Source organism: Prionailurus bengalensis, chromosome E2 (assembly GCF_016509475.1).
Source record: "Prionailurus bengalensis isolate Pbe53 chromosome E2, Fcat_Pben_1.1_paternal_pri, whole genome shotgun sequence".
Classification (NCBI taxonomy): Eukaryota; Metazoa; Chordata; class Mammalia; order Carnivora; family Felidae; genus Prionailurus; species Prionailurus bengalensis.
The window spans coordinates 29066996-29080321 of NC_057352.1; the positions used below are offsets into that span (position 1 = coordinate 29066996).

General features: G+C 50.3%; 1 protein-coding gene across 1 annotated transcript in view; it reads left to right on the forward strand.

Moving 5' to 3' along the window:
- Window positions 1-13326, forward strand: part of NOD2 (nucleotide binding oligomerization domain containing 2) — a 36421-nt gene that overhangs the window by 5342 nt on the left and 17753 nt on the right. The window contains exons 2-4 of the mRNA XM_043599180.1: window positions 1166-1632; window positions 7439-7544; window positions 10417-12235. Of these exons, the coding sequence (XP_043455115.1) occupies window positions 1174-1632; window positions 7439-7544; window positions 10417-12235 (2384 nt within the window). The 5' untranslated portion in view covers window positions 1166-1173. The remainder of the gene's footprint in view (window positions 1-1165; window positions 1633-7438; window positions 7545-10416; window positions 12236-13326) is intronic.

Below are 13326 nucleotides of genomic sequence, written 5' to 3' on the forward strand. Positions count from 1 at the left end.
TATTTATTTTTTAGAGAGAAAGAGAGACAGAGTGCTAGTGGGGGAGGGGCAGAGAGAGAGAGGGGGACACAGAATCTGAAGCAGGCTCCAGGCTCCGAGCTGTCAGCACAGAGCCCGACGCGGGGCTTGAACTTATCATAAATGGTGTGAGATAATGACCTGAGCTGAAGTCGGACACTTAAGCAACTGAGCCACCCAGGTGCCCCTGAGATTTTTTTTTAAGCTTATTTATTTTGAAAGAGACAGACAGACAGACAGACAGAGTAAGCATGCATGTGTGAGCAGGGGAGGGGCAGAGAGAGAGGGAGTCCCGAGCGGGCTCCGCTCTGTCAGCACAGAGCTCGATGCCAGGCTTGAACTCACGAACCCATGAGATCATGACCTGAGCCGAAATCGAGTAGGACATTTAACCGACTGAGCCACCCAGGTGTCCCTGGGTTGGGATCTTGACAGCAGTATTCTGTCCTGTCCCTTGGAATCGCAGTGGGTTACCTACCAGGCATGGGCTCGGGCCCCTGTGTGGAACCCAAATATGGAGGGGATTGAAGGCATGCTTTCTGGAATTGCACTGCTTACGTTCAAACCCCAGCCCCACCTCATCTGTCTGTGAATTCTTGTCTAAGTCACTTGGCCTTCCCGTGCCTCAATTTCTTCGTCTGTAAAATGGGGCCGACATAGCATCTACTTCAGCGTGCTGACGAATTCACATGTGAAAGCATTTAGTATGGTGCCAGCATTTTGCCTGTGCTTAGTAGCTATTAGCTGTCATTGGAGAGAGTGCTGCTGTCCGCCTGACTCCAGCCGGCAGGGCATAGCCCCCTCCTAAGATCTCAAAGAGTGTTCATTTCCAGGTCCCTTGAGAACATTGCTCATAATATCAGCACAAGCCTTACTAAACTTCTTAAGGCAGGGAGGAAGTGCAGATGTGGAAACCAGGGGTCTTGATTTAACTCCTGGCTGCTTCGAACTCTCTGTGGGACCTTGGACCAACTTCTTGCCTTCTCTGGGCCCCAGTCTGTACATCTGTATAATGGAGAGTGTGGACTGGGTGATATCCGAGCAGATCTGTGGCCTCTCCGGACTTGGGGTGGGACCGACTTGCCCCCTCCACTGCCCCCTGCCTGCCTCCAGAGGAGTCCTGTGCTGATCTCACTCTCCTTCCCAGGTTATGAGATGTGCACACAGGAGGCTCTCCAGGCGCAGAGGAGCCAGCTGGTGGGGCTGCTGGTCTCGGGGTCCCTGGAGGGCTTCGAGAGCATCCTGGACTGGCTGCTTTCCTGGGAAGTCCTCTCCTGGGAAGACTACGAGGGCCTCAGCCTCCTGGGCCAGCCCCTCTCCCAGTTGGCCAGGCGCCTCCTGGACACTGTCTGGAAGAAGGGTGCTTGGGGCTGTGAACAGCTCATTGCAGCTGTCCGGGAGGCCCAGACCGGCTGTCAGCCTCCGGAGCTTTCCTGCCGCTGGGATCCCCACTCAACCCACCCAGCGCATGACCTGCAGAGTCACCGGCCCGCCATCGTCAGGAGACTCTACAGCCACGTGGAGGGCGTGCTGGACCTGGCACAGGAGCGGGGTTTCATCAGCCGGTATGAATGTGATGAAATCAGGCTGCCTGTTTTCACGTCATCCCAGCGGGTAAGGCACTTCCGTTTTGGGCGATCAGAATTCATAGGAAAAGGGTGTTTAGTCACCGAGACTAAGTGGCCTTTGTGGAGTCAGCCCTCTGGGGAGAAAGGTGATGGGATGCTCCCTAACAAGGCAGCCAGGCAGGTAAAAGTTGTTCAGGGCCTGCTTTGTGCGACTGTGGGCTTCTCTCTGGGGACTCTCCATCCTTAATCTCCCCTGTCTCCTTTCCTCATCTGTAAAGCATCAGTAAAGCTCTCGGGAGAAGTCACTGAGTTCATCTGCATGATGCTTAGAATGGTTTCTAGCAGATTCACTGCTCGTTTCCATTGGCTGCTCTCAACTCTGTTCTCAATGCTATTCTGTACTCGTATGCTTTTTGGCTCTCTTGAGTTAACAGCCCAACAGATGATGAAAATTCGTTGGATTGTATCTGTATTTAATAATTTTTACGTTGCACTTAGTACATCATTTAACTTCATAGTTAATTGTTAATTATTAGTAAGAGCCTGCTATGGACTAATGTAGCCTAAATGTCCACGTTGGATTTCTGATACGGACTTGCATTGGCTCGTGGACCTTCAGAGCTGGGGTGCAACTCCCTCCGAGGATGCCATTCCACGAGACCAGAAAAGTGTCTTGGAAACTCTTTAACACTTTTCCCCAGACAGTGACCCTCAGGGCTCTTGTGGTACAGATGGAACAGTAGCTGACATCCCATTTTATATATTGGAAAATTGATGCCCAGAAAAGGGGTTTGGTGGCATGAGAGTGCCATGTTGGACCGAGTACCTTGACTCGTTTGTTCATTGTTAATTTATTCATTCATTTATTTGGCCAGAATATAGGTAGATGCCTACTATGTGCCAGATTCTTGAATCTTATTGGGCTCGATAAGCAGGCACTCAATAAATACTTGTTGATGAAGCACATGGGTTATTGAATGAATTACAGCTAAATTGCAGCATTAGGATGGGCTGAATTGGGGGACTTTCTAGTTTTTATTTGACTATTTAAAAAAGTGGATTTGGCATTTAGGTAAGTGGTTGAGACTGATAGGATAAGCCAGTCTGTCCTCAAGACTGTTTTAAAGCTAGCTCAAGGTGGCTGAGTATTTACAGAGCAGATGTGATGTGGTCCCCTCTCGTTACTCTTTAGTTCACATGAAACCTACAATTGTCCCCTGAGTACTAGCTCCTTGATCCTGGCTCTGTGGGGATTACAGAAGACATGTTAGTTGTTGCACCTACCTTGGTGTCTTTTGTGATCTATTGAGGGGATCAAATCAGCCCACACGGGAAGTTAAAGAATTGTGTCTTGTCATTTTTGATGGCGTGTTCAACAGTGTGGTCTGGTCTGCATGCTCTGAGGGGTTTAGAGAAGGTAGCCTCGGGTCTAGAGAAAACAGGGCACTAAGAGAGGAGGTAATTGGATTGATGAAAAAAGAAAATAGGAGAACTCATGGGCCAAAGAAGAAATCGTAATGGAAATCAGAAAATATTCGGAACCAAACAATAATGAGAACCTGGTTTATAAAAATTTATGGGGGACAGTGAAAGCAGAACATAGAAGGAAATTTGTAACCTTAAATACTGATATTAGGAAAGAAGAAAGGCTGCATTTTAACAAGCTAAGAATCCATCTGAAGAAAGGGCTCTGTGGGCAGCAGAAGCAGGGAGGGCTGGGACTGAGCTGAGTAGCTGACAAGAGATCTGCAGGTGGTAGGAGTTTACAAAGGGACTGGGCTGCCTGAGGTTGAAGTTTTTAGAATCCAGTTCTCTCTGAGCCTGTTTTGAGCTCTGGAATGCTATTGTTCTCAAACTTGGTGGCTTTCCTTCAGTGGCTGCATTTCTGACAAGTGTGGGTGGCTCTTGTGGTGTGTCCCACTAACCTTATCTCCCCAATCCAGGACTGCCTTGTATACTCTCATATACTGACCTTTATAATTTCCTGTAAAGAGGTGGTTGTCATAGATTGCAGGTTGGGGGCTGAAAAATGCTATGGAACGAATCCAAATGTAAGGTAAAGAACCATATCCTTAAATACCCAATGCTACTATTCACTGAGTGCCTACCATGTGCCGGGCACTGTCCTTCGCCTCTATATTTATTGTCTCTATGCCACACTGCTACCTTCCAAGGGTGTAGGGTTGGCTATACTCTTTCTTAACAGTGAACACTACTACCCAAACTACCCATTTGAGAAGTGGCCCAGCTAGAGTTCAAATCCAGGCCTGACTGTCTCCAGAGCTTATGATCTTTACTCTCTGACATGAAATATGGGGCTTCGTGGGGTGAACTCGCACAGGTGAGCATAACAGTTGTTAGCAAACCTGAGGCTGTAATACCAGCTGTCCATCTGACTCGTGCACCTGCTAAGGTGGCTAGGGCCAGGGTGTCAGACTGAATCGCTTGACTCTTTTACAATATTAACTCCAAGACCTTTGACTTGGGAAATGTAGCATGCCAGCAGAGAAACGTATAATGCCCTATATGGTGGTATAAACATGTTCCCATTCACCCATGCGAAGGCATAGAATGTTACCAGTACTTTCCTCGATCGCAACCGCTAGCCTGACTTCTGTGTTAAATCAGTTCTTTGCTTTTCTTTATAGTTTTAACACCTTATGCAATGATTCTCCAAGCAATGTGTTTCGTTTTGAAAAACATGTAGCAAGCACAAGCATAGCGGTGTCTGGAAAGGGTAGTGCTGCCTCGCTTTCTTGGATGCAGGCTCCCAGGAGCAGGGATGCCGAACAGGGTCTCAGGGACATGGTCTGGCTTCACCTTCTCAAGTTTGTATGGGCTCCTGCTGAGAAGTCAGTGGGCAAGGTCATGAGTGAGTCCTGAGAAATACAGATTCACTACAGCTGGAGGATCTGGTAGGGCGGATATGAGTCAGGGACCGGATGTCCAGCTGGAATATGGTCAGAGGAAGTGGGCTCTCTGTGTGTTCAGTTGTAAGCTTGTCAAAGGCTCTTCCAGCTCCCAGGAATAGGGCCAGGCCAAACACTTCTGTGGGATGAAATGGGTGTCCTCAGCTGACCCAGGCAACAGGGGGCGAGAGAAAGAATGATATTAGCCTGTGACGCAGACACGCCAGATATAGATAAGGATTAGAGCCAGGCCTGCCTGGACATTTAGGATATAATTACCCTCAACAGGTCTGAGTTTTAAGTCACACTGCTCCAATCTTCCTCGACTAGTAGTCTTCTGCTTACAGTGCAGAGCCGTCATCCCAAGATCTCCCTTTATGGTCCTCTTGTGTTGGTTTTCCTAAATCCTGATTACTAGGTCTTCCTTTTCATGGTTTGTTCTATTCTGGGAGATCAGGTCTCACCTCTGCTTTAAAATGAGTGTATAGGAGTTAAATTTTAAGCTCTTCTATATCACAGACTTTCCTCATATTTGGTCAGTAATTTGGCTGGGTATAGAATTCTGGGTTGGTCATCATTTTTCTTCAGAATTTGGAGATGATTACTCCCTTATCTGCTGTCTTCCAGAGAAGAATTGCTAGAATTCCAAAACTATTTTATAACTCGTTCTGGAAGCACGTAAAATTTTCTTTTGGCCCTTAACATTCTGAAATTTCACAATGATGTGCCTTAGTGTTTTTTCCATTGTGCTGGACACTCAAGGGGCACTTTGAACCGAAAACTCATGTCTTTATTGTCTGGAAAATTTTCTTGGTTACTTCATTGGTGATTTCTTTCTGTTTTCTCTCTTCTCTCTTTATGGAACTACTATTTGAATTTTAGGACTCCTGGACTGATCCCCTAATTTTCTTCTCCTTCTTTTCTGTTTTCCATCTCTGTGTGCTTTTGTACTACTTCCCCTATGATATCTTCAACTTATCTTTAAAACCTTGCATTTTTTCATTTTTGCTATCACTTTTAATTTCCAAGAGCTATTTAAAAATGTTTCTTATTATAGCATCCTGTTTTTGTTTTATGGATGCAATTTCTTGTCTTACTTAAGGATCATAATGATACGGTGTGGTTTTTTTGGTGTTGTTGTTATTGTCATTGTTTGTTTGTTTTGGGGGGGGGCAGATTTTATTTTTTCACCCTGCGTAACCTTTTTATCCTACAAGTTGCTTTTCCCTTCTCCACTTATTTGGGCTCAGTCTCCCATATTAGATGCTTTCTTTGGGCATATGATGATCCTTAGTTGTCTTCTCATGACTGAAATAGACTCTCTAAAACTCACTGGAAACTCAGAGGCTGCAGGTGATACTTGTCTACCTTGAGTTTCACTGTAGACATTTTGGGAAGTGGTTCTACTTGTATCTTGAGACCTTTCCCCCTAGGTTGGTCAAGTTACCAGTGTAGACGTCACAGACCTCCTGCCTGGAAGTTAAGGTCTGACCACCAGAGTTGTGGGGACCCAGTGAGTTAGAGGGCTGAGGGCTGGGTGGTTATAGTGTTGGGGAGAGGTATCGGCATTCAATACTCATTTTGCACATGGTCATTTAAACCTTCTTTTAGGGTATGACACCCACTTCCATTATTGTACCTGGTGCCTCCCAGTCCAAGGACCCTGTTTGAGCCTTTCCAGAATGTAAATCTCCGCACTTTGCCATGGCAGGGCAGGGATGGTTGCTGTTGACTTGGAGTGGGTAAAGGAAATTGGAGATCTGTTTTATAAACCACTTTGACTTAGCCCTCCTTAATTTGACCATTTCCTTTGGTTCTCAAGGTACCTGATGCTTTTTTTTTTTTTTTACATTATAAGATTTTTTAAAGTTCGTCATTTATTTCTTTTTATTTATTTTTTTTTGACAGAGAGATAGCAAGCAGGGAAGGGGCAGAGAGAGAGGGAGAAAAAATCCCAAGCAGGCTCCACCCTGCCAGTGCAGAGCCCTACGCAGGGCTGGAACTCACGAACTGCGAGATCACGACCTGATCCAAAATCAAAAGTCAGATGCTTAACCGACTGAGCCACCCAGGTGTCCCTGTACCTGATGCTTTTAATTCCAGAGACCTTTATAGATTCTGAGATGTACATTGTGTGCTTTTCAACCTGCCCGTTGTTGGATGAGGATTTGGCCTTCGGGGCTTTTCTAAGTCTATTACTATTTATTCATTTGGCAAGTCCTTAAGTGCATGCTCTGTGCCAGCACTGTTCTAGGTGTTGAGGATATATCGGTGAACAAAACAGACAAAAACCCTTGTCCTGGAAATACTCACATTCCAGTGCAGGGAGACGGGCAATAAGCAAAGGGAGGAAATGGCAGAACATCCTGGGAGGTGATATGGGCTGTGGAAGAGAAGTAGAATGTGTCCCAGGGTTCAGAGTTACAGAGTTGCACCTGTAGGTGTGGGGGTGGGTGTAGATTAGGGGTTTTGTTTTGGGTATGTTAAGCCGGAGGTGTTTATGGAACATGTAAGTGGAGACAGCAGGGAGGTAGTTTGAGATGTGCCCAGCGAAGGTTCAGGGGAGCAGTTCAGGTTGGCGATGAAAATGTGGGAGGTCATACTCAGAGATGGGATTTCAAGCCTCAGGGCTCCATGAAATCGCCTCTCTTCCAAATGATTTGCAGCTTCCAGAACTGTTTTTCCTATCCTTGCAGGTTTATAGATTTATGTCTTTTTTTTTTTTTCCTTTCCTTTTTTTATGTTATTCACTCTTATTCGGGGCCAGATTGGCTGTGCGTTCACTCTGCCACATAATACCGTGTCTCGCTGTTGTGGCTGTTTTACTGGCCTTTTATTGTGGTGGGGGGAGAGACGTCTATGAAATTGGAGTAATCCGCGGAAACCTTCACACACCCGTCCGTCGGCTTTCTGGAAAGACACCGACTTTTGCTTTCCCCACAGGCAAGAAGGCTGCTGGATCTTGCGACCGTGAAGGCGAATGGGTTGGCCGCCTTCCTTCTACGACATGTTCAGGAATTGTCAGTCCCGGTGGCCCTGCCTTTCGGTGGTATGTGTATGTTCTTCTCCGTTCATCAGAAAGGGAAAGAAAGGCTGTACAGATTGAAGGTTAAGAGCGAAACTCCAGAGCGAGACATCCGTTAGATTTCTCCTCACTGGCTGTGCGGGCCTCCCTCAGGCTCAGTTTCCTGATTTCAAGGATAACACCACCACCGGCTCACCGGGCTAGTGGGAAGATCGAAAGGGTTCCCATGTGTAATACTAGGGTTAGCTTTTATTCGTGAGCTGCAGCGTGAAAACTGGAGCTACCACGCGTTGAAGCTAAAAACAGGTGTCCCATACTGGCCAAACTCTTATTATCTGCACTGAAAAGGAGACACTTTTGAGATAGGGCTGTTATCTCTTGATTTCTGCAGTCGCTATCAGAAACCCCAGGACCGAGTGGATTTAGATAATGTGGTATCTCTCATTGCACACAGTTCACCGACCCATCTCTGGAACGGGAGGGGCTCAGATAAGTCAGCTGCAACAGCTCAGGCGTCCTCCCGGGTGCTTTGTTGGCGACAGTCTTAAGAAATGGCTGTTATTTTTTCCAGTTTACAGAGGTGAAAACTGGGGCAGGGAGGGCGAGTGACGGGCCGGGGAGCACAGTGCCCCGACGGGCCCTTGGTTAATGTGTGCCATTGACATCATCAAGCACAGCTGGCTTTCATGCGTTTTACCACTATGACATGGTGCAAGATCCCCCAGGGTGACAATTCCGAAGTTGATGATGGACATGTATTTGGGTTTCAAATGAGAGATACCTTTTTTTTTTTTTTCCTTTCTCCCCCTGGAGAATTTTATATTGTTGGTGGCTGGAAAACCTGCCTTAGAAATCAGGGTATTAGAGGGGCACCTAGGTGGCTCAGTCAGTTGAGCGTCTGACTTCGGCTCAGGTCACGATCTCACAGTTCTTGGGTTTGAGCCCCGCGTCGGGCTCTGTGCTGACAGCAGAGAGCCTGGAGCCTGCTTTAGGTTCTGGGTCTCTCTCTTCCTCTGACCCTCCCCTGTTTGCGCTCTGTCTCTCTCTCTTTCAAAAATAAACATTAAAAAAAAAAAAAGAAATCAGGATATTAGAGAAAAAGGTGTATATCTTCTGGTATCCATTCAGGGCTCCTGGTATATCCAGAGGGCATTAAGAGCGGTGATAATCATCAGCTCTGGGAGCAGAAGAGGAGACACAAACACAGGGCATCTCCTTCGGATGCATAAATACAGCTTTGGTATTCCAAGGGTGCTCTGTGAGAATTTCTTATTCCCTTCTGAGCTGAGAACAAATGGGCCAGTATTTGGTTGGGAGCAGTGAGGCCATGATGCTCTAAGGTCCCCCCACCCTGGGGCCTCTGGACCAGCACTTCCTCATTCCCTAAAAGGGAACTACCCCCTGACACAGGAAGTGGTTTGTTCGCATTGGCTACTGGGATAATAAAGGAAAAGCAGCAGTCCTGTGGGCACACCCTGTGTTGCAGAGGGCCCGCGAAGAAGATGGGGAAGTGAGTCTTGATTAAAGAATCTCGTCCACGTGCTTGACCCGGGCACCCTAGTGACGCCGAGACCATTCAGTGCCAGGTCCACTTGGATCATCCAGGATAATCTCCCCATCTCGGTGTCTTTAGTTCAGTCACATTTATCGAGTCCTTCTTAAATTTAATTTGATTTGTTTTAATTTATGTTTTTATTTGAGAGAGAGAGAGAGAGAGAGAGAGAGAGAGAGTGGGGGAGAGAGAGAATATCTCAGGCAGGCTCCATGCTTAGCAGGGCTCCATCCCATGACTCTGGGATCATGAGCCGAGCTGAAATCAAGAGTTCGACGCTCAACCAACTGAGCCACCCAGGCGCCCCCAGCTAGTCCCTTTTTTTTTTTTTATTAAAAAAAATTAATGTTTATTTATTTTTGAGAGAGAGAGAGATACAGAGTATGATTGGGGGGGGGGGGGGCGGCAAGCAGAGAAAGAGGGAGGCCCAGAATCTGAAGAAAGCTCCAGGCTCTGAGCTGTCAGCACAGATCCCGATGTGGGGCTCAAACCCACGAACCGTGAGACCATGACCCGAGCTGAAGTCGGACGCCCAACCGACTGAGCCACCCAGGTGCCCCTCTGGCTAGTCCCTTTGTAGCAAGTCCAGTAACGTGTTCATAGATCATACGGATTAGGACATGGGTGCCGCTGGTGTGCCTACCAAATCCTTTAGTAATAATGATAATAAATACCATCTTCTGAGAATTTGTCATACGTCAGACATTCTTCCAAACTATTTTATCTCATTTCCTCCTGTAACAATCCTTCAAGGTGTGGATTGTCCCTAATTCGGGGGATAAGTATACTGAGGCCAGAAAGGTTGAGTGGCTTGTGCAAGCTAATGGTGGACCCAGCTTTCAAAGTCAGGTGTATCTGGCTTTAGAAACTGCGCTCCTAGGCTCTTACACCGTTTGTCTTTAGAAAGACACAACCGAGGTTGAGTGGTGAAGGCTATCTGACCAGTATGGCGGGACAGGCATTGGAATGCCAGTCTTCTGATCCCAGCCCAATGCTCCTTCTAATCTACAGATCTTCCCAATGTCAGTAATAATAATACCACTCGCTAATATCCTTTGAGCATTTTGTGTTGGACACTGAATGGAAGCACTTGACTTGAATTATCTTAATTGGTCCGTGTAAACCCTGTAAGGTAGGGACCACCATTTTCCTCCTTCACAGGTGGGGAGACCCAGGTTAAGGAAGGTTACGTGACTATCATCAAAGCCCGTAGCTTGCAAGGGGACAGCCAGGACTGGCCTGCGCCAGCTAGTGTCTCCACGCAGAACATCACATTCCCCCATGCACCTGCTCTGTCAGATGGCGTCTTCCCCACCAGCCTGCCTCACTTGCCTCTTCTTCCAGATGCCGCGTGTGAGAAGTACATGTCCAAGCTGAGGACCACGCTATCTGCTCAGTCTCATTTCCTGAGCACCTATGATGGGGCAGACAATCTTTGCCTGGAGGAAGTATACACAGAGAATGTTCTGGAAATCCGGACAGAGCTGGGCGTGGCCGGCCCCCCGCCGAAAAGCCCCGCCACCCTGGGCCTGGAGGAACTCTTCAGCACCTGTGGCCACCTCAACGAGGACGCTGACACCGTGCTGGTGGTGGGCGAGGCGGGCAGCGGCAAGAGCACTTTGCTGCAGCGGGTGCACTTGCTGTGGGCCACGGGGCGCCACTTCCGGGAATTCCTCTTCGTCTTCCCATTCAGCTGCCGGCAGCTGCAGCGTGTGGCAAAGCCGCTGTCCGTGCAGACGCTGCTCTTTGAACACTGCTGTTGGCCCGACGTCGGCCGCCAGGACGTCTTCCAGTTCCTCCTTGACCACCCCAACCGCGTCCTCTTAACCTTCGACGGCTTCGACGAGTTCAGGTTCAGGTTCACGGATCGCGGCGAGCGCCACTGCTCTCCGACTGACCCCACGTCGGTCCAGAATCTGCTGTTCAACCTACTGCAGGGCAACCTGCTGAAGAACGCCCGCAAGGTGTTGACCAGCCGTCCGGACGCGGTGTCGGCTCTCCTCAGGAAGTACCTGCGCGTGGAACTCAACCTGAAGGGCTTCTCGGAAGAGGGCATCGAACTGTACCTGAGGAAGCGCCACCGCGAGCCGGGGGTGGCCGACCGCCTCATCCGCATGCTCAGAGCGACCTCAGCCCTGCACGGCTTGTGCCACCTTCCCGTCATCACGTGGATGGTGTCCAAATGCCACCAGGAACTGTTGCTGCCGGGCGGGGGGTCCCCAAGGACCACCACGGGTATGTACCTGCTGATCGTGCAGCATTTTCTGCTGCGCGCCTCCCCGCCCGACGTGGCCCCCCGCAGCCCGGGGCCCGGGCTGCTTCGAGGCAGGCTCCCCGCCCTTCTGCACCTCGGCTGGCTGGCTCTCTGGGGCCTGGGCACGTGCTGCTACGTGTTCTCCTCCAGGCAGCTCCAGGCGGCACACGTCGACGGCGACGACGTCTCTCTCGGCTTCCTGGTGCGTGCCAAGAGCGTCGCGCCCGGGAGCGTCGCCCCCCTGGAATTCCTGCACATCACCTTCCAGTGCTTCTTCGCCGCCATCTACCTCGTGCTCAGCGCCGACGTGCCACCGTCCTCGCTCAGACGCCTCTTCCGCTGTCACACGCCGGGCGGCTCGCTCCTGGCCAGGCTGCTGCCCGCGGCGTGCGTGCGGCGCCCGGGGCGCGAGGAGGGCAGCGTGGCGGCGTTGCTCCAGGAGGCCGAGCCGCACAACCTCCAGATCACGGCGGCCTTCCTGGCGGGGCTGCTGTCCCGGGAGCACAGGGGCCTGCTGGCCGAGGGCCAGGCGTCTGAGAAGGCCCTGCTCCGGCGCCAGGTCTGCGCCCGGTGGTGTCTGTCGCGCAGCCTCCACAAACACTTTCACGCCATCCCCCCGGCCGTGCCCGGGGAGGCCAAGAGCATGCACGCCATGCCCGGGTTCGTCTGGCTCAGCCGCAGCCTGTACGAGATGCAGGAGGAGCGACTGGCGCGGGAGGCCGTGCGAGGCCTGAAGGTCGGGCACCTCAAGCTGACCTTTTGCGGCGTGGGCCCCGCGGAATGTGCCGCCCTGGCGTTCGTGCTGCGGCACCTGCGGCGGCCCGTGGCCCTGCAGCTGGACCACAACTCTGTAGGTGACGTTGGTGTGGAGCAGCTGCTGCCTTGTCTCGATGTGTGCAAGGCTCTTTAGTGAGTGTTGCTGGGCGCTGCCTGCTGTGCACGGGTTGGTGCGGGGGGGGGGGGGGGTGTAGGGGGGGAAGGGATGCCACTCCGGAGATGCTGGTGTGGGAGCACCGAGCTGGGACCCAGGAGTCGGGGCCCAGCACCAGTCTGCCACCCCTTCTGTGCAACCCCCAGCCCAGCCCCTTCCCCGGTCTGAGCCTTCGTTACAACGTAGGAGAACGACAGCCATGCTTATTGAATGTCCTGGGTGTCAGGCACTGTGTTACACGCTTCCTGGAATTAATTCCTTTAATCTCCGTGACCACCCTGGGCAGTAGGCAGGGACATTATTATCCCCCTTAGCCTCAAAATTTTTTTTTTTTTTTTTTTAGTTTTTTTTTTTTTTTTTCAACGTTTATTTATTTTTGGGACAGAGAGAGACAGAGCATGAACGGGGGAGGGGCAGAGAGAGAGGGAGACACAGAATCGGAAACAGGCTCCAGGCTCCGAGCCATCAGCCCAGAGCCCGACGCGGGGCTCGAACTCACGGACCGCGAGATCGTGACCTGGCTGAAGTCGGACGCTTAACCGACTGCGCCACCCAGGCGCCCCAACCTCAAAATTTTTTAATGTTTACTAATTTTTGAGAGAGAGAGAGAGAGCGTGAGCGGGGGACTGATAGAGGGTCTGAAGCAGGCTGTGTGATCCAAGACGCAAGCTCACGAACTGTGAGATCGTGACCTAACCTGAAGTTGGACGCTCAACCCCCTGAGCCACCCAGACGCTCCCCATTATCCTCAAATCGAGGCTCAGAGAAGCAAAGTGACTGGTCTCGAGTGACCCAGGAAATGGTAGAGCTGGGGTTCACAGATCACACCTTTCCGGGGACAGGTCTGTGCTCCCCACAAGCAGCCTATCTATGGACAGCGTTCAGGGGCTCCATGAGAACCTTGAAGTGATGTGCAAAGTTTTGTGTGCTAAGTGTCTGTATTAGGAATGAGCCGGAATTTAGAGGTGACTTGTGCCCCACGAGAGATTTTAAAATCCCAATGAGATGAGGATTTCAGGATCCGAGAGCTGGAAAGTGGCCACGGACTGCCACCTGCCCTCATAGCCCG